The sequence below is a fragment of the Fulmarus glacialis genome, unplaced genomic scaffold, assembly GCF_000690835.1.
Source record: "Fulmarus glacialis isolate BGI_N327 unplaced genomic scaffold, ASM69083v1 scaffold3398, whole genome shotgun sequence".
Taxonomy (NCBI): Eukaryota; Metazoa; Chordata; class Aves; order Procellariiformes; family Procellariidae; genus Fulmarus; species Fulmarus glacialis.
Window position 1 is genome coordinate 1 of NW_009228763.1, and position 22,091 is coordinate 22,091.

The 22,091-nt window shown below is 40.4% G+C and overlaps 1 protein-coding gene across 1 annotated transcript; it reads left to right on the top strand.

Annotated features, from left to right (window-relative positions):
* Positions 1–60: 60 nt before the first annotated feature.
* Positions 61–13,195, top strand: LOC104069336 (1-aminocyclopropane-1-carboxylate synthase-like protein 1; the record flags this gene model as incomplete). The annotated part of the gene is made up of 13 exons (XM_009583572.1): positions 61–120; positions 1,561–1,631; positions 2,428–2,497; positions 2,824–2,890; positions 4,417–4,514; positions 5,192–5,269; positions 7,906–8,006; positions 9,719–9,805; positions 11,027–11,072; positions 11,645–11,786; positions 11,879–12,021; positions 12,167–12,320; positions 13,026–13,195. Coding segments are annotated over 13 exons (1,287 nt in total), but the record flags the coding sequence as incomplete, so codon positions are not given.
* Positions 13,196–22,091: the final 8,896 nt, after the last annotated feature.

Below are 22,091 nucleotides of genomic sequence, written 5' to 3' on the forward strand. Positions count from 1 at the left end.
GCCGGCGGGTGCGTCCCTCCTCCTGCAGTGCTGTCGTCTAACAGCTGCCGTCTCTTCCAGGGCATCCTGAATTTGGGCACAAGTGAGAACAAGCTTTGCTTTGACTTACTGGAGGAGAGAGTAAGTGTTGCTGTCTTCTCACTCATTGGGATTTAACCGCCAGTGCGTCTTCGACAATTCTGAAGTGTCCGGTTAACGATTTAGCACAGGCGAGGTGACGTACAGGGTGGGATACTGAGGGTGCTGTGACTAACAGCTTTCACAAGGAAGCATGCTTTGTATATTTATGTGTACTGCGCCAATTGCACACTAGGAAACAATTTGCCAAGTAATATTTACACTGAAAACTTGCCTCTGGTTGAAAAACCAGAACAGTTTTGGTTTTGTTTGAACTTCATTCACGTTTGATTGAGTCCTCCAAACAGGACTGATAGAAGAGTCTGTTCTTGTTTCAGCAGAAAATATTGCTTTGGAATGGTAGCTTTCAGGAAGAAGTGTATTTTCGGAGGGGAAAATCATGGCCTGACAAGATGCTCACTTGTCTGATGGCAGAGCCAAAACTTTGACTGAAAATGCTCCATACATGAAATTCAGACTTTGAGCAAAATTAACGCTACAACCTAATCGTCACACTGCTGTACACTGCAGTAAGAGCCGGTCTCGGAAACCCAGCTATGGGGAAATTGCACATTCTTTAAAGGCGATATTTTCCCCGGAGTTGTTGATTCTAGTTCATCTGCTGGAAAGTGTGGTGCCCTGCCTTATGTGTTAGCGAAACGATGATCTAGTTGCCAGGCCAGCTTCTGCAGCTTGCCAATTAATTACCTCTTGCTTCTCCTTCCTACTTTTGTGAGGTAATGAAGTTGCACTCGTGCAACTGCTAGTGCATTTGCAGTGCTTGTGATGGAGGGTTGGGCATAAACTCAGTGTGCAGATTGGTCAGCTGATGAGTTGGCAGTGCTGACAGTTGGGGAGAATTTTTCTTCTTAGGAATAAACCAAAATCGATGCCACAATGAATATAGGAATGAGCCATTTTTCAGGGGGGGCACCCGCTTTGAGAGCAAGAAAGCCACTGCTGATAATACAGCTGGTTTTCTTCTGTGACAGATAGGGTTGCTGTCACTTTTCCTCTGTTGATTGAGAAACTGATCAAAGTTGACATGTGAATTAAAAGCTGATACCATAAATACTGCAAGCGTTGTTTGAGCTTTGATTATCTCAGAAGTGGCTGCACAATCTCTTAGGTACAGCTGGGATGCTTTTCCTGTTATTCAGGACTTGTTTTAATATGTGACAGAATAATCCAATAAATAATTCTTTCATTATTTTCTTCCTTCGTTTTGATGATGGTTTAATGTTGTTTTCTAATATCTTAAAACTAAAAAGAGAAGTGCAAAATATAAACATCATTGTAACTCATGAATTTTTATATTCTTCATTTCCTTAGTGTTACTGAATAATGTTTCTTTTAAAAAATAATCAAGTTTTACTCTGCTACAGCAGAACAGAAACTCGCAAGAATGCTGTGTTCTATAGTCTCTCTCTTTCATGTTACTAGCTCACAAGACCTGACATGAATTATCTGGAGCCTGATCTTTTCCAGTATTCTGATACGCAAGGTACTAGGAGGTAAGAAGTTCGTTTTCCCATTTATCCCATTGCTTGTTGTCAGTGCTAGTCATGGCTCGTGTGAAGCTGGGTGCGGTTTCATTCCTCTGGTCAGCCCCAAGGATAGGTGTGTTACTGTTACCTGCACGCTGGATTTTCTGGATTTGTGTTCTGGTTTTCTCCCCACCCTCAGTGTGCCACAAACACCCAGGATGCCAAAGGGCAAAGATCCGGGGGCTTGTTGGCAGGCAAGAGAGCATGTATTGATGTGGTGACTCGTATTGATGTGGTGAATCGCTCCTGGAATGATTCATTCTAGTCTCAGTGGGGGATAAACTGAAACTCTGGGGGCTGTGAAGAGTAGAGGTGAAATATTGGCTCCCTGAAGTTCGATAGGAACTCCACCATTGCCTTCACTCGGGCTGAAAGCCTGTCTTGATCTAAAGAATTGTCACTGACTCAGACTTCACTGTTTCTGGTACCCAAATTATTATCCTTTCTCCAAAAATAGATCCCACTCAGGCTCAAAGATTCTTTATTTCCTCCTTTTTCTAGTGTACAGCGATAATAGTTGAGTCACAGTCACTGTTATTCAAGGTAACAGATGGCTTCTGCGTGCTTCTGTCTCACAAAATGTAGCACGCTGGATATCTGAGGAAATTACATTATTTAATCAAAATCTTCAAGGCTTTCATAACTGAATGAATTATGCGTTTGTTCTGCTTTTGATAAGCCTCATTCTTCTGTGTGTATTTGGTGCTTTTTTTTTCCCTGAGAAATATGTGATTGCATATTTGACTTTAATTCTGTATTTTAGCTTCAGAGAAGAAATTGCCAAATTTCTGACTGACTATGCCAGTGCTGCAAAAGCACTGAATCCAGAACATGTAAGACAAGTTGCTTTATCTTTGCATCTTTATTTTTCTTTAACTGATAAAGATGAATAAATCTGAACACAAATGTCAGCAAGATACTACAGGAGGGATATATGCAAGATTTGCAGAAGTCTTAGTAGTGTTACTTTTCCATTTGAAAAAGTAGGCAAGGTATAACACTCAAGGACTAGTGTTATAGTGTCATAGTGTGGCTTTTTCACTCTGTTTTTTGGAATTTAAACTAGTGCTGATATTTATGAATTTATAAATTTAAACTAGTGCTGATATTTCTGCCAAATATTTCATTGCTAAATGAAAGTTTGTACTACTTCTTTCAGATAACTGTTATGAATGGCTGTTGTGCTGTTTTTGCTACTCTGTCAACTGTATTATGTGATGCTGGTGGTGAGTAAAAACTTGATTATTTTACTTAAAAACATTTGTTAGCAATGAACATAATCGTATTGTGACTTCTGACAGCCTGCTGTTACTCTAACTGCCTGAATGAAGCAAGGCATGGTATTTCTTTGTCACTGGCAGAGTGTCTTTGAAATAATACCTCTATTTCTAGAATGGTGGAAGATGTTTGAGGTATCAGCAGGCCCAGTCACTTTCTGGAATGCAATCAATAGTTTTTTAAGAGCGTTGTAGGAAGAGGAGAAGGATATCAAGAAAATGCAGTATATTTTGAAAAGTTACGAGAAAAAGAGGTGGGAACCATGGTGGAAGCTGGAGGGAGTAGGCACACAGGGAGGGAGGTGTACTGGGTTGAAAATTCGGGTAACGGGTTAAGGAAAACACGTAGAAGGAATTTGGGACAGGGGAGAGGAGTGGCAGCAAAAGAGGGATTCCCGGTCAAATAAAGGTGGTGGTGAGGAGGAAGCAGAGGTGGGAATGCAAAGCAGAAGGAGTGGAGTCCGGGGAAACAATCTGCTCACAGCAGGAGTAGACGGTAGGAGGAAAAAGAGAGCTCAGCAAGGGAAAATGGTTTCCTCTCTGGTTTGGAATGAGGAAAGCAGCGTAGGAGTGCAGTACAGCAGAGACTGGAGAGATCCACAAAGACCTGCCAGGGAAGGAAGGTGAGCAGGATGACTATGTGGCCTCCAGTGCAGGAGGCTGCGCCGCCCCCGTAGCACCCTGTTACTGGCACCAAAAGCCCTTGGGAGGAGGGTGGAGTGGTGTAGAGTAACCTGGTGCAATGACTTCAGGATATTGGTGGCAAAAGCACTGTGAAACCAATTAGTTTTGTTTAGCTTTAAATGTTAATGTTTACTGGAGGCTACTCGTATCCATGTCTATTTTGATATGTTCAGATTTCATTGTATTATTTGCACAGTTTTAGCAGGAACTCTGAATGCTGACAGGCTCCTTTTTACCCCTTTGTTAACGTAGGAAGCCCACTCCGTCCCCTCTGGAAGCCTGTCACGCAGGGCTTTTGCAGCATCTCCAGGAGAACACCTGGGGCTACTTCACAGGAAAAACATGAGGAGAGAAACAAGTTCCCCAGTGCTGTAGGCTTCCTGGCTGCAAGATAGCACCTTGGCAACCAGAAAGTAGTTGAGGTGTGCAGCAATTCCTGTGAAAAATTGATAGTAACAGAGCATTAGCAAAATATTGAGAGCAAGGTCATTATTTGTCATTACCATTTAAATAAATAAATAAATAAGTTGACCAGGTCCATTCCCTTTTACAGAAAATACCTATGACTGTTGAATCTGCTATTGCAAATGCTAAGGAAGAATATTGGGAAAGAATTCAGATTGATTGAAGTATGCTAAATTTTCAGTTTTGTTTAAATATTGGTTTAGGCCACAGTGAAGGCTTTGAGATTAAATCAGATGTCAAATTCTTAGATTGTCAGTTTAGTCGATTAGAGTGTAACGAAATAATTGCTCATGAGAAATGTTCATTTCATTTTTTAATGTTTTTAGATGGATATCTTATCCCAGCTCCATACTACGGTGGTATAAATTCAAAAACATGGCTATATGGCGGAATACAGCCTGTTCATGTGCCCTTGTTCAGTGAGGTAAAACTTCAGCTATTCATGTACATTAACAGACATTTCACAGGGAACAATCAAAAAAACCTGAAAATGCAAACTGAGTCCAAGTGAAGAGACAGGAGCAGTCTAGCACTTTTAGAGACAGCCTGTCGTCTTCTCAGGCTGCAGCATGATAGGAGGCTGGTGTCATCAGATGTGTAGGGTTACGTTCGGTCTGTGCAGACACTGTTCTGCACTGACATGCTGAATTATAATTTGTCAGCTCTAAGTCTGTCACTCCTACAACAAGTAAATTTGGTTTGCAAATTTTTCCCCTTAAGCACTGAAAGATGTATCTACCACATAAGTTTTGTAACATTGGTTCCCCTTTCAAAGCTCAGTAATCTGTGAGGCAAGTCAAAGAGGGGGGTAGCATCTTTTGTAAGACCAAGTGATACAGCCAGAGGCGGAAAAAAAAGTGATTTTTCAAGTACACAAGTTCTTCTGTAAGTTGCTGATAGTGTAGTCATGGATAAGGGCAACATTTAAAACCAAAATGAGTTATGTAGAAAAGACTGATCCTAGTTTCATATTCTTTTCTTTTATAAAAGCGGGTAGCAATTGTATTTTCACTAGGTGGGAGCGTTTCTTCACTATCTTCTTTTTAAATTTTTTAATATTTTTAATTTTTTTTTATTCTTGTTGATTTTTTTGTTCTGTAGGTGACTGACGAAGAAAGTCACCCTTTCCAGTTAACAGTTGAAAAATTAGAAGATGCATTACAGAAAGCTAAAAAGCAGGTATCAATAATACTGGTTTCTGATTTTCATGTTTTCCTAGTTATTTTGTAAGCAGCGTATGTCCTCGGCATTGAAGCATTTGTACAGTTTCATCTGTGCAGATTTTCAGTCTTGTGACTGAGGTGGGTCCAGCTCTAGCAACAGGACTCAAATTGATTTTATAATCTGGGCACTGTAACAAAATGCAGAGAAACTGCCTGACTCTATTTTATGAAGAACAGATCTTAACTTGTGTTTCAAGACCAAGTTTCTTTCTCTGTAGATTTTAACAGAATTCAAAGTGGTGTAAACAAGCTATTGTTCTGACTCTCAGAAGAGAGGCTAACAACCCAGTTAATTAAAGAAACATGTCTAATGTGATTTTGAAGAGGGTTCTTCTGAGTTCCAGCTAACAAGGAATTGCTAGCAAACAAAAAATTACAAATGTAATTTTTCCAGAGTTTAGGAAACTTCATTAGTTCAAAATCCTTAGCGTGTTCAGTGATTTTATTCTGATTGGGATTGCATAAATGAGGATGTTATTGCTTGTCACATACAATTTTTTTTTTCACATTCCTCTCTGTCTTTGGAACTGCTTGTCTTCCCTGTGGAAATGTTTGGTTTTGTGAGTGTCCATAAAATACTGCTCACCAGTATTTCAGGCTAAAATGTTTCCTATTCTTGTTATCTTGATATTCATAATCCACTCACTTCATGGAAAATTATAAATGCACTTAACCTTAACTGTTTGTGCTCATCCTTGAAAAGATCCAGTGGAGGAAGCACAGGCTGAATAGTAAAACATTTTACCAAAGATGTGGTGGTGATGGTAGTGATTAAGTGAGATAAACTTCTTGTGTCCTCTTCCAGGATAGATAATGAGGTTTAACAATAGATAAAGCGTACAGTTACAAGGAAGGTCACTTACAAAGGTCAGTTATAAGTAAGGTCTCATATAAAAAGTGGGTATTTTGGATACCTGGAAATGTGTGCATAACTTTTTTTTTATAGATATGTTGGTGCTCTCCTAGTTAGCTAATTGCTTGATCAGCATGGTGCCTATGTTTAGACACCATCTGTATGTCTGTGTCATCTGTCTGTGCCTTTGCCAGCCTATGTGACCCCAAGCATTCAGACATTTATCGCTTGATCCTAGCAGAGGGAGGCAGCTAGCATCCCTGCTGTGTTACTGTGGCTGTCAGGACATGACCTGGATGGACAAGGTGCTGGATCACAGACCAGATTAGAGATTGTGTTTGTCATCCTTCTAGAGCTGCAGCTGTTCTCACGAATAATATTACAAACATATGCTTTGGTACATGTAATACCATAAATAGCTGGAGGAACTAGACTAGAACAGCAGTTGAGAAACTGCCGGCCCACAGTAGCTGTTCCTATGAACAATAAAGCCTCACTCAGCATCTTCTGCTTGATACATGTCAGATGTCAAATACACTAAATATGCTATTGTGCAAGGAGTACTTGTGGAACAGCTGTTTGCACTTAGTATTTGCATCTTACCTTGTTTTCAGGTAATTTCTTCCTGTAGCTGGAATCAAAGGCAATACACTGAAAGTTCATTTCTTGTGACATTCTTGCTCACAGTACCCATTAATGTTCAAACAAATGGCACGTGGCAGGGAAAGCAAATATCAGGGCTTCCTCATCATTGAACTTTTTTTCCTGGAGTTCCTTGGGAATTGGTCTTTGCAAATAATCTCCTTTGGAGGAGGCTGGGGTGGAGTGAGAATTTGCAGTGGGTGAGGTTTTCTGAAAATTAAAAATGCAGAAACAAAAAATAATAATTTAATTACAAGTTTATCCCAAACATGAAGTAATAAAGCAACTCCTCATGCTGGTATGTTTAAAGTCTTGAAAGTTTCTGCTGTAGTCATTGCACTGTTTGATTTTGTACAAGAATGTATTTGCTGCATATAGCTTATGTTAATGTACATTAAGGATTTTTTTAGCAAATAGAAAATAGGTTATTTTCTGAAAAATACCTGTAGAATTAAAAAGACTGGTTATGTTTGTATTTGTAATCTAATTTTTGATCATGTGGGACTCTTCTTATTACACAGTAGAATATTTAGCTTCTGTGGAGAGAGAATTTCCGTAACAGAAATTTAAAAGTTTGCCCAAGACCTCTGCGCATCTCATAGAACACCAAGTAATTCAATTTTCAGTCTTCTGCAGATTCTATTACTTGTTTAAAGAAACAAGCAACATTTAAAAATTAATTACTTGGCAGGTTATTAGATGTGAAAGTCCAATTTTTGTTCAGCTTTCCCATGTTTATCAACAGTAACTTTGCTCAGTCCTGGGAAGTTCTTTTGGAAGTATGCCTGTAGAACCAGTATTAATCCCTACAACACCATAATCTTGCCTGTTGATATCAATGGGTGTTTCAAATGAGTGCTAACCTGGTTTTCATTTACTGCTAAACTACTTAGTATGTTTTTTGGGGTGGTATTGGATAAATTATGAAACAAGGTCGGTAGCTGGATCCTTAGTCTGTATAGTAATTATAGTATGTAACTAAATAGTTTTCAAAAGCTGCTTTTCACTGAAGGGTTCACAAACTTCCTAGCTGCATCCTCGCTAGTCATTGGTTTGACATTGTTTGTGTCTCCAACTATCAGTTTTTCTTTTTCCAGGGCATCCGAGTCAGAGCATTAATCCTGATCAACCCCCACAATCCATTAGGGGACATTTACCCAGCACAGTTACTGAAAGAATGTCTAGAGTTTGCGCACAGGTTTGAGCCCTAGTGCTATTTGTTCGGTATTTCATTTTCTGTTAATGCTATATAGCAGTGATGAAAATTCACCTTTGGTGATCGCCTGTTCTTTGCTTGTACATGTTCAGAGGAGGTGGTGGACAGGGTCCTGATCATGTCCTATCCTATTTACTTGGCCTTTCTGGGAACACTAGAATAAATTGCTTAAACTGGGTTCCATCGATGTCTTTCTGAATGAAATACTCTTGGGATTTTTTTTGTTTTATGTGTGGTTTAAACTTATAGAGCTTTTTATTTGCCTAACAATATTTCTTTATTAAACTGCTTTGGTGCATAGCTCAGAAAAATGACAACAGGTGATTATCAGTCTTTAGCAGTAGTAACAAACATGGCCATCACCATCATTTGAAACATTATCAAAATAAGAAAATCTTAACATTTGATATTGGGGGGAAGTCATTGAATTGGCAAGGAGTAAGTCAACGGTCTGAAGTTTTGTAGCATCTTTTATACGTACTTAGCTCGAGATGTGCAAGCAATTCACTTTCCATCAAAGGAAGATACTTCTGAAATATCTCATCCCCATTTCACTTCTTTTATCCTTAACAAGCTCAGAGTTCATGTTCTAAGCTCTAACAGTCTCCTGAATCCCTTGAGTACGGATGGAGAAAAAACACTTCCTTTTGAAAAGCATCTGTATTTTTTTAGGAAAATATATATTCCTGTATTATTTCAGTGAGCTTCTGCCAAAGAATGACTGCAAAATCCTGTACACACTTTGAAAGCTAACAATACTTAGTTTCTGACGAACTTAGAGTAGGCTGGTATTAATTGTTCACTAATTACCAAAGGTTACTGGGGATAACACAACATTCCTGCATTTTTGGCATGATTTTCTTTTCGTGGAGGTTGGTAGAATTCAATGCGCTGCTTCTAGTTACCAAGTTTTTAAAAAGGCAAATGTATCTTTTCTCAGCATGCCCCATCGATTTGAGGATGCAACTAACTTAAGCTGGTACTAAAATAATTTAGAGGATAAGGATTAGAAAAAATAGTTTTATTTTTAATGTAAAAACTGTTCTGAAACCAAACTTCCTTTTAAAAAAAATTACAGAATTCAATGATCAAATTAAATGAGTTTTACTTAGAAGAGGATACCTGCACTACTTGGGTGTTTAAAACCATTCTGCAATTTTTTCAGTATTTATAAATATGTGCATGGCTTGTTGATATCAAGTATGATAACATGGCTTACTGTTTACTGTGGCTTTCTTAGCGAGAGTGTATTAGAGAGTTGTCTTAAGTGCATGACAAGTCTTTTTTAAAATCTGACATCTGCATTTGACTTCAAGTCTCACTGGAGAAATCTTGCACGGTAAAGAAGTTTATAATATATCATTGTGTTTATTTTAAATTTTAAATAAGAGTTGGGTGGGACCGTACATATTCCAGAGAACCATTGGATGGAGAATGCAGTTGGATTTTGTTTCAGATATATGGAATGTTATTGCTGCTGCGAAATATAGAATATGTATAAACAGAAGTTGGCGATGCACAAGTGCTCACAGTACGCCTTGTGACCTCTTTGTGTAAAATTTGTAGGGGGAGCATAATAGCAAATAGGCATGCTTATGGATACTTTGCTATGGCAGTAGTTGAGATTATACATACATATATGCAAAGAAATTTCTTTTAAATATGTTAATATGCTTGTATTTTTCTGTATGTAGACATGAATTACATGTAATAATGGATGAAATATACATGCTGTCTGTTCATGATGATACCACCTTCACCAGCGTTCTTAGCTTAGATTGGTAAGTGTGATTTCTTAGCAGGGATTAGAAGATATTTAATCCTAAATAGAACCCATGCCATTTTTTCCAAACTTCTGGTTAGCTAGTGTAACTGGTATAGTTCAAATGAACTCATATCCAAGTCTTTGCAACTGTGAGACTAGTTAATACAAGAGATCTTCTTCATAGACAGCTTTAAATGGCAGATCTCTTGCTTCCAGCTAATGTGTATGATACAGTAATAACAAGAAAAATTGACAGAGCCCTTAGTCATTTTGCACTGCTTTTCTTCGTTGTTCCCTGTTACACAGCCTGAGCGTAAGGTTCTCACTGTAATGGTAATGAAGTTGCCTAAGGTTGTGCAAGTTCCCTGCTGTAATGAGTCTCCTTTCTGACTAGTATGCTGTTGGGCTCTTCGTTTCCTAATGGGTGATGAAAAGAATAAATGTTTCAAGAATATTTAAACCTATTGGTATCTGACTAATAAAACTTCTCTCCCCAAAAGTATGTGATTGTCTTTGTATAACTGCATAAATTTCATACCAATGGGAAATTTCCAAGTCCATCCAAGTACAACCAAGATCAGTGAGTGACCGGGTATTGCGTCACCCATACAAGATCATGAACCACAAATGAAGCCTAAAAAAATACTTTTGTTATTGTGAAAGTTCACCTGGCTCTGTTAGGCTGAAGAAGGAAATTTCCAGCCTTGGCCCTACTTACATGATGTTACACAAAGGAGAAAAAAACATCGTCTGCAGTGGTACACTGAGGTGTATTTTGTTTAGTTGCACCTCACTGTGTAGGTGCATGCTTTAAAATGTTCACTTCTCCCTTCCCTTAGCCTGAAATGCAGCATAGTTGAGCAAACAATTCTTCTCCGTCAAGTACAAGAGCAGTTGTCCATCACTTATGGAAATACTGCTTTTGCTTTAATATGGGCGTAATCACTAACTATGCAGTGGGAAAATCTGGGATTTTAACTGGACTGTTACATCTTAGTGCAGATCCTTTCTCGGGTTTTTTTTGTGTGAATCAGTGCCTCAGCACACACTTGGGAGATCAGTGTCATAGGATAATGTTTTGTTAAAAGATCTCTGAAAAAATGTCATGTCACTTTAAAGGATTATATACCAATTTTACTAAAAAATTACTACAATATTGCAAATTTAAACATTTTTGTAACCTGCATAACTTACTCTTCTATAGCAACAGTTCTTGTCTTCCTCTTTTCTCATTCAGTTTACCAGATCCAGAACGGACACATTTTATGTGGGGTTTTAGCAAGGTAGGTCAAAATAGTATGTTTGTGTGTTAATTTAAGATATTTCAAAATTAGTTGGGCTATTCTGACGTAGTTTGTGTTATAGGTGCCAAACTGAGTTTCTCTTTGTTTATTAATTTGTTTTCTTCTTTGGTAGTGTAAAATTTGTTAAAGTTCAGAGTTTAATTTGGGATCTACTTAACAGCAACAGTTCACACATATGCATTAAAGGCATTGAAACATATAAGCACATTTCAGATCTGTAGCATTTTGACTTTTCTTCTCTTGGAGGGAACAGTAAACTGATGAAACAATAGTGGGGTATAATGGAAACAGCCCAAGGGTATGAGCCAAGCACGTTTTCAGTTGTTGGCCTGTAAAGCAACCCTGTTAAAGTCCCTGACCTCCCTGCCACAGGGTTGTTTCGAAGTTGCTGGCTGGTTTTTATCACGCTTGGGACTCCATGTGGCAACGTTGAGAATTTACTCCAGAAGGTTTTTTTCCTGTGCATCACAATGACTCGAGACTTGGTGGCTTGACAATGCACAAACATAAAGTAAAAATTGCATGTCTCTCTCTTCTTTTTGTCCTCCAAGGATTTTGGTATGAGTGGTATCAGAGTTGCAGTATTGTACACCAGAAATCATGAAATTCAGAAAGCTGTGAATCGACTGGCTGTCTTCCATAGCTGTCCTGGACCTGTTCAGCATGTTCTCAGTCAGTTCCTTAAGGACAGAGGTTAGCCACGCTAGAAATGTTTCCATTGAACTGTTTTATTTTTCCATTGCAGGTAGAAGTAAAACAGAATTACATTTTTCTTGCTTTGATAGATTGGTTGGATAATGTGTTTTTTCCCACCAACAAAAAACGACTTAAAGAAGCACAGAATATTCTTGTGGATGGGCTTGCAGATGTTGGAATACCCGTGCTGAAAAGTTCAGGAGGACTCTATGTGTGGGCAGACTTCAGAAAAGTATGTAAGAAGTTTGAAAAAAGTTGGAAATGTGAAAATTGCTTGTGCATGTCATTACACACTTTAGTTTCAAGTCCTGGAAAATTGTTTCAATGAATTTACGCACTTGTTCAACCTTTAATAAAAAATTATTTTCTTCTTTTAGTTCTTAAGATCACAGACATTTGAAGCCGAACTTGAATTATGGCAGAAGCTCCTTGATAAAAAACTCCTTATTAGTCCTGGAAAAGCTTTTTATTGTTATGAGCCTGGATGGTTTAGACTGGTTTTCTCCGATTCTGTAGATAAGATTTACTTGTGTAAGTGGGTTTTACTTCTAATATGGCATGTAGTAGCACACAAGTTTTAAGAAACGTTAACATTATAAATGAGTTCAAACCTAATTATTCTCTCTCAGCTTGTGAGGGGCATTTTTAGGGTTTGTATGAACTGAGAAATACTAGATGGGCCCAGAGCATCGGTTACAAACCACTGACGTTGGATTATGTTAAACCTCTAAAGCTTTCAGAATTTAATTCTAAAATCTATTTTTACTCTATCAGAAGTAAGGAACCAAATTTTATGTGAAAGGATTTTTACTCTTTCAAATTATGCTTTGTAACATGTGGGAATTCCCCATCATCCCTCATTTTTATGTGGCTCATGTTGGATATGAAAAATGTATCCATCTCTTATGCTGTAAAATACTTAACCTTGATTGAATGCTTTATATCATTGGCAAAGGGGACATTTGTGAAGTAATGGGAGCATACAGAGTCAGAGAAAAATGTAGATTGAAAGGGGACTCTTGGGTCATCTAGTACAACTTCCTGCTCAAGGCAGGGCCCGTCTCTAAGTCAGAGAGCAGGTTGCTCAGGGCCTTGTTCAGTCACGTTTTGAGACTGCCTAAAGATGGAGATTACGCAACCTCCCTGAGGAACCTGTTTCAGTGTTTAATCACTCTCATGGTGAATCTTTTTTCCATACGTGCAGTCAGTATTTCCCTCTGTATTTCCTTTCTACAGGTATTCAGAGACTTGAGCAAGTGTTGCACAGTTACGCTGCTGAATCAGTCACAAACAACACATCTTCCACTGCAGATGCTTTATGCAATCCAGAAAAAGATTCTTCAGGCAAACCTTCAAACACACCAGGAGAAGATGTCTTCCAGCTGAAAAATATACTTATTTATTAAAATCATATATGCACTTAATGACCTGGTATAATTTAGCATGCTTATGTTTACTAAAGGTGTGCATGACTTCAGTATTTTTGGCTGTAACCTTGCATAACACTTACTTCGCTGTGACCTGGCATTAATAATCGTGCAAGTGGACTTGCTAAAGTTGAATTTTAAGGAAAATGAACCTCCTGGATATTGTGAAATTAGCTCCTGTTAAGCACAGCACTTGGGTTTACTCCATTTCAAGTGTGCTGTGTGTCAGTAAAATCAGTGAGTCTTAATATATACTTGCACAGTTGTTGAATTATGAAATTTTGAAATCACTGGTAAAATGTTTGTGTGTATTACTATATCTTATGGACTGTATATTTTAATCAGAATACTGAAAGTACTGAATCAGGTGATATTAAATTTTTTCTAACCTTTTGTAGCTGGCAAAAAGTTTTTATATATTCATGAGATCTCTCTAAACACATACATCTCTCAAACATTTTATACACCTTCCTGTATATGCATGCTAAGTGAATACTTTCTGAGAAAGCATTTAGGTTTTTGGCTTCCAGGCTCCCTTTCAGATTGTTTCTGTGTGCCTATATTCATTGGATAGTGTTTTCATACATTAACTATAAAAAAACCTTGAAGGTCTGTAATATGTACTCATTTGACAGAGTTGTATGGGGACTTTTTTGCTTTGTTTTTGATTTGTTGGGGTTTTTTTTTAAGTATTTGCAGACTTAATTCACCATTTGCTCCATTATTTAGGTTTGGTGAGAGAAAACTAGAATTGCAGAATTAACAGACTGCTGCTGTAGAGGCTCAGTAGGAGGATTGCCTCACTGTGGATCCCTAATAAACTTGGAATTTGTGCTCCTGATAGTAACGTGGCCTTTGACCTGTTTTTTGTGGCATTTAAACTTGGAAACCGTACATTGTTCAGGCTGATAACATAAAGATAAATAGTCTGCCATACAGCAATTTTTAAAGCTCATAGAATCATGGAATAGTTGAGGCTGGAAGGCACCTCTGGAGATTGTACAGTCCAACGCCCCTGCGTGCAGTAGGGTCAGCCAGAGCAGGTTGACCAGGACCGGGTCTGGTTGGGTTTTGAGTATCTCCAAGGATGGAGACGCCACAGCCTCTGTCAGCAGTTTGTTTCAGATTTCGATCACTCTTTTTTACTAAGAAGTTTTTTCTTGTGTTTAAACAGAATTTCCTTTTCTCATTTTGTGCCCATTGCCTCTTGTCCTGTCACTGGATACCCAGAAGAGCCTGGCTCCATCTTCCTTACACCCTCTTGTCCAGTATTTATACACATTGGTAAGATCCCCCCTGAGCCTTCTCCGTGCCAGGCTGAACAGTCCCAGCTCTCGCCCTCTCCTTGTATTTCAGGTGCTCCAGCTCCTTAGTCATTGTTGAGGCCCTTCGCTGGTCTTGTTCCATGTCTGTCTCCTACTGGAGAGCCCAGAACACTGGGCCCCAGCACTCGAGGTGTGTGACACTAGTGCTGTGTAGAGAGGCCTGTGATGTTTAACGTGCTCATCTGATCTTTACAGGGAGTGAAGAGTGAAACAGCACCAACAACAAAAAAAGCTAATGAGTAAGCTTTTCAGGCCTGTAAAAACAAAGATTGGTAATAAAACACTACAGAAGACCTTCACAAAACTTGCTGACTGCATTTGGCAGATGAAATTTACTGTAGGCAAAAGGAAAGGAAAAGCAGTATGGTAGGGTCTAACGATTATTACTCTTCAGTAATGATCCCCCGTGAAACACCAGCTTGTTGTTAAGAGGAATTTGAATGTTAGAAATTATTAGAGAAGAAATAGAAAACACTTCAGTGAGTATTCTGTTATTATAAAAAAATGCACGGTGTTCCTGCAAGTGTGCTGTTGAAGGTTATGTGCAGTCAAATGTTACTTGCATCAAAAAGGATACAGCAGAACTGGGAAAGTCAGTTCAGTCTACTGAGGAGTCCTAAACATGCACCTCTGAAACGTAAGAGTGTTTCAGGAAGTAACATGGTGATTGCCCGGGTCTTAATACCCTTCCCCGAGGCATTGGAAGCTGGGATTTGGCCGTTACTGGAGCTGGGCTACTACGCGGAGTTCAGGTTTGCCCCAGTACATCTGTTCTTAGTTAATCTGAAACGCTGCTGCTGAGTGTTGGGGAAAGAGAATGTAGAGATTTGTAACAGAAAAGTGAGGGCAGTGGATGCGGATGGCAGTGTGTGTGCCAGCACCAGCGGAAACAGCAGAACACGAGTGAAAGCCGTGGTCTGTATTGATAATGACGGACGCTGCTCCGTCAGTCAGACAAGGAGCGGGGCAAGCCCAGAGGGCCGGCGCGCTCACAGGCGGCTCCTCAACAGCGGGCCCTGCGCTCTGCAAGAGGAGGATGGCAGCAAGCCAGCATATCACACGTGCCATTCCTTTATGGTATTAATGTGAGTGTGTAAAACCAACTTGTTAAGAGATTTGTTAAATAGATTTTTCCCAGATCTCGCACTGGGTTTTGTTACACTAATTTTCTACAACAAACATTGTTACTTGTTTCTACCTTGACGTACTGCAACTAGTTGGTCAAAAGTATTGTTGGTCACTAAAAGCTGAGGTGAACTTGTCAGTTCCTTTTCTGATGTTCTCAACTTATTCAGGGTGAGCGGTAGGTCATTACAAACAGGTTAAGCTTGACTTGAAAGCCTACAGAGGAAGTATATAGCAAAATACATTCGTGTCATTATCCCACAGTACTTGTTTCTGTTTATAGCATTATATGGAGGCATTAAGTCTCAAGATACCATTTCCACTTACCTCACCAAGGGAGCAATTAAGCCACAGTCTGGCTCTGCAGTCTCTGCAGGTATGAAGCAGTTGCTTTTGGTTTTGTTTTGGCCAACAATAAATGCAGCATCTACTTCCATTCCCTCCAAAGTTTGTGATCAGCTTCTCATGAAGAAGAAAGGGGGCAAAACTTTTCTCTTGCCTAGCAGTGGTCTGTTACTAAGCACTTCAGAAACAAGGATCTAAGAGAGAAACAGAAGTTATTAGGATTAGCACCATGAAAAACTATTGATCCTCCTGACACAAAATGCACACCGAATGACGGTCCCACTCGTGGTTGTATGCAAAAGATGAACATGGGTAAGTTTTTCAATAAGCTTTACTACCTGATATTTGCTTATAACCTTTGATGATGTTCTGTTGAATGTGTATTTAATTTTTAAACACTTATGCCATGACTACTTTGTGCAGTCAGACTTTACAGCTAGGTTGTGCATCCAGCACTGAACTGATAGGTGCACAGAGACCACCAAGATCTCACAGTTAAAGGCCTTGTTTCTTGAGAAGTATTGATGAAGCTTTCCCTCAGCCATTCATTATGCTGTCTTCAGTGGATTCTTGTTTTGAAGTTAATAGTCACTAATTGTTTTGTGACATTTTGGAAGGTGAGAAATACGTGGAAAAAACAACCCGGCACATAATGACGATGAGTCAGACAGAAGATGAGTCAGCAAGATCCTAGTGGAAGGAGCACCTCACCAAAAGACCAAAGAGGGAAGATCTCCTGATATTCTACCTCCGTATGCAGGATGCAAAAAACCCCCATTCCTCTGTAAACAAGCAAAACGACATTTTCACTCTGTCATGTCCTGCCTCCTTGAGGAGAGAGGTAACTGGAAAATTCTGTATGTGGATTCCTGTAATTTGGGAAATAGATACTCTCGAGAAAGGCACGCTGATTAACAGGACAGGGTACCTTTGCTTTAATTCTTAATGGCCTACTGAAATCTAGGTTTGGGAGAGAAGAGGTTCCCAAACTCTGCTTACGTATTTCAGATTCATTGCCACAAGCAGCCTTACAGTGTGATTTTATCCAAATATGTTCTTATCAGAAAGAAAGGGATCATTGACTGTACAGGATACTACATACATTCAAAAGGATTATCAGAGTTTGACCTTCTGAAGACAAAAATAAACATTCCTACTGATGTCCCCTAGAGAAAGATTTGTGTTAAGAAAAAAAATTGTGTGTGTGTTTTGAACTTGGATCAGTTAACAGAGCCGGTTTACAGCAAGGCACATTGCATTGACAAAGGCAGAGAGGTGATGGTCTTCAGGACAGAAGTGGACACAAGGACCATGAACACAGAATGCGCAGGAGGGCAGCAGGAACTTCTGAAAGTAGCTTTGCCCCTAAAGAAAAACTAAACTGCTTCCTGAGAAAAGAGGAACACTCCTGCTGTGTTCGCCCTAAATAAAAGAGTTCAGAAAATTTTGAAGGAGCCCAAATTGCCGTATGTAAGCACAAAGATGCCTGGGTTTACTGTTCTGAGTCAGCTAGAGGGGCAGTGCCCAGCACAGTATAATCTTGATGTTTTCAGGTAAAAACCAACCTTTCTATCCACAGCTAGATTCCAATTATACTTCTGTTTCATTAAACAGACATCGAAGTACTTCAATGTTTCATCAAGATGAGTGACCCACCTGGCGACGTTGTCCGTGAAGAAGTTGTTATAGTCACTGAAGAGACTGAAGTTATCAAAAAAGGAGCTACCAAAGAAAAATAACCTCACTGAAGCTGTAAGCCAAATGCAAGAATAAAGGAGTCAGTCAGCAAGCAGATGTTCCCCAAGAGCCAGCATTAGAATTGCCAACTAGAAGGGCTGAACCAAGAAATTAATGTAATCTTCCTGAAGGTAAGCGTGATTGTGTGGGTGAGAGAGAGAGAGACTCACCAAATGCAAAATTCCGTTGTCAACAATTGCAAGATTCTGTGGCGGGGTGCATACAAAAATAACTATTGACAACTATTAACTATTGTAAAAATATTTCTGCTTGGGACATCACATTCATCTTTCATCATTTTAGAAGGATGTACTCTGTTAGCTAAGACATGTACCGATTCTATCTGTGTGGTAATAGATTAAAACTATAATTTATTTGTCTGATATTTCTAATTCAATAACTGTAAAGAGCAGTTGAAACTACAGTACTACATCTATTAATATTTTTGTTCTCGGTTCTGTAAGGCCATTAAGGCCTTTGTTAATCATAATCACCAGCCACAATAAATGTGATCTTTGCTTCTTGTATAATACTCATTGTAAAGTTGAAGACTGCATTACCTGAAGTTGAAGGCTGCGCTACCTCAAAACAAGGCTAGGACTGGATACCTACAGCTAAGTCTAAACTGTAGGGGCCAGCTCCTGGTTTTTGTGTTCATCCAGACTTTGCCAGGATGAATGAGATTGTCATGTGGCATGGCAAAGTAGCTCAGGCACAGCAGCAAAAGGGGAACCCTAGCCACATTTTAGAAGAAGCCCACTTATTTATCAGTTGTGTTTGCGTAACAGTCATGTTTTCCCACAGGAGGGTAGCATTCCCTCTCAACAAAGCCATTGCCCAAATGCAAACCATCCTCCATGTATTGTTTTGGCACAGGAAAATCCAAGTGGTTGTAAGGGCCACTCCTCCCACAAAATTTCCCATCCATACCCGCATTTACTTGAGCCTGATTCTGAGGGGGTTTTATTATGAATTGTGATCCATTTGGTGTACAGATTTCCCGTATCTCTCCGTGTATTACCCAACTCCATATGCACTAACCCCCAACCCTGTTTAAATTGTGCGTTGGTCCATGTCTCGTTTCCCATCCCCTTTACTCAAAACTGTCAAATCCCCTTTGAACACCCTTCCCAGAAAGCAGTCTGTTTATCCCTAAAAGCCCATCGGGATTTTATATTGCATGACAAGTTGTGAGCCCATATTCCTAGTGGCCACAGATATAGAGTGATGTCTCGTATAATATGCAAAAGATGTTGATTAAGGGCTAATTGTACTGTTATACATGCAGCATCCCATGTTATATTATCTAGGGTCATACAGATAGACTGCATGAATTCTTTTGTGACTTTAATTGATTCAGTTCCCAGAGTTGCCACCAACATGTCCATGGATTTGTCCATACTTGTTCAGAGGTTAATTCCCCTTTTTTTAACAGCCCCACCTCCACTTGGAGGTGATTTGCATGTGCAGATGCATCTGCTATTTCTTTCACGTTCCACACCCCAAAAACTGTATTCCTGGCATCCCATAAAGAGCCAAAAAAGTCCCATTTTTGTCATTTAACCTCTTTGGCATCATTAATTCCCTTTGCGGTGAATAATTCTGGCCATGTCCACGATGCTCTACACTGAAAAGGCAGTGACTTGCATACTCCAAGGCTATTTCTTACATCATGTAGACTCCACTGATGGTGTTTCCAAATTCTTCTGACTCCCTTACAGGTGTAATAATTTTATTCCAAATGTTGGCCTCCTCCTCTCCCCACTGCCAGTTTCCTGTACTTTGCAGCAAATTTTGCAGGGGATTTGCTATAGCACTGTAATCTGGTGTAAATTCCTTACAAAAACCTACAAACTCTAAAAACTTTCCTATCAATAGCAGGGGTTAAATGCGTGAATAATTTCCTCGGCAGAGGTAATTCCCCACCCAGTATGACCTAGCTTGGTACCTAGATATTCCACCTCTGTGTAACAGATTGTGCTTTGGTGCTTTTACCCACTGACAATTAGTTAATTTAATACATTTGTCTCCATCCTCAAGTGTGAGTTGGTCAAGTTCTTGCCACCCATATCCCTCAGCCTCTCCCACCCCTGAAAATTTTATTTGTTTCTTTTTTTGATGTGGTGGTTCACTAGGTAAGGTAAGCAATGATCCAGTATCATATTCGGAAATGTGCCCTGGATCTCCATCCATCCCACAGTGGGGTTGATTTTGATATTAATGCTCAACCAAACGCCTGTGGTGGGGCTCCCTAATGAAGGGATAGTTGAGTCATTGCTGCTACTTCCCTAGACCTTGGTGGTCCGGCTGAGAAAGCCAGGTGCTGGCACATTTAAAGCACCTTTCTCTAGATGGAAAATTGTTAAATTCCCACCCACTTTGGGTATTTCCAACCATCCTCGCCTAATTGTGACCTGTATTTAATAGACTGAGTTTGTTCCCCATGACAGTGCATCAAAAGTGATGTAAGGAGCTCGGCTGCCTCCTCCAGCCGCTCTGGCCCAGGACCTCTCTGGGCCAGCACCTGGAGCCCAGCCCAGGGCCCCGGGGCCTCTGCCCAGGCTGAGGGACACGCCAGTCGCTATCCCGTTTGCAGGTTCAACCTGCAGGTTCAGTAGCAAAGCTGAGCACGCATCACAGAGACACACGGACGCGGACACCCCCCCACATACACACAGAGGACACTGACACAACCGGTCACATGCACTGCCACAGGCTCAGTGCTGCCTTCAACAGCACCTAGATGCAGGACTCACATGAAACAAACATGGACAGCCACGTCCCTTCCTCCTCTGGGGCTGGCAGAGACAGGAGGTCACTAGTGCAGGCAGACACGACACTCTCCAGGTTCACAGGCACACGCACGTTTGTGCATCCCTTGAGTACCGGCATGGCCCCTCCGCCCACCCAGCACCCCTGCCCGGATCCTGGCCCAACTTGGTGCTCGCTAGCAAAACACACAGCACTCGCACACTCATCCCTTGTGCTCCCCATATTTACATGATCCTCTGGGCGTACCAGCATGGACCCCCCAACTAACTGATACCCTGTGCCGGACATGAGGCCTCCCAACTGGCTGGCTGCTCCAGCTTTAGGTTTGCCAACGAATGCACACGCACACCCCACGCACAGACCTGGGGAAGATACAGACACGTGTCCCCGCTGGCAGCCAACACCAGTCACAGGGCCACGACCCGCAGTCCCATCCAGCCACTGGTGCTGTTCCCCCCCCGGTAGCTAGTTTTGGGAACAAACACCATTCCCGCCCCAGCGGCCGGGGGTTAAAGACCCCCACCGGCTCCATCAGCTGGCACCACAGGCCAGGGTGCCCACACCCCCAGCCTGACTCCAGTAGCTGTCACCAAATTCCACTCACGCACACACACGGGTCTCACCAGTAGCTGGCACATACTCCGTGCAGTAGTTTTAAAAAAACAATGTCTGCATTATTTCTGTCATGGAAACTTTTTCCTGTTCTGCAAGGCAAACGTTCTTGGCTAATATTGATTTCCTACGACTACAAAAAGGATATTTTCTTCCTGCTGGCAGACGGAACTCCAACGTATGCATCAGGGCACACTCTGCATGTTCTATTCGTTACTTAGTATATTATATATGCTCCGTGTATTTTAGCTCTTAGCTACATGTTCCATCTGTAGAACTAAAATTGCTTAATGGAAACGTCTGTTGGCTGGTCACAAAGCTCTGAAGCTTAACAGAAGGCCATGAAATCAGTAGTAGTGTATCCACTCACAGTCCAATGATGGAAGAATGAAGCCTACCTAAATTTTGGCATGGGGGATACCAAACAAGAAAAGAGAGAATAAGGGGTGAGCTCAGCTCCTTCAGTTGCAGGGCAGCAAAGCCTGTCCCCATGGGATCCTGTGATATCCCTTCTGCTGTTGGGTCCACTTTGTGGGCCTTCCTTTTGCCCTTCATTTTCATAATATGAGAAATTTTCAGAAAGAGACATTGCTCTCGGAGGTCCCATTCTTTCAGCTATGTCCATAAGAAGCTGTCTGGAGAGTCAGTCATTCTTCTCATGTTACTGGTTGATGCTCTGGACATGAAAAAACGGGACAGTGCAATTGTTCAAATACCTATAAATAAAGTTACAATGCTTTAATAACAGACATTGCCTGCGGATCCACTCTCTTTAGGGACCTTGCCATCAGAATCCTTGCCCATTTGGATTATTTTTTAGCACTTCCCAGTATAATCAAAAACAAAACTAAAAATACTTAGTGTTTACTAAGGAAGGTTTTTCCCTTAGTAGGAGCTCTCTAAAAAAAGATTATTTTTTGTCTTTTTAGACTGTAGTTAGAAGTATAATACTTGGAATT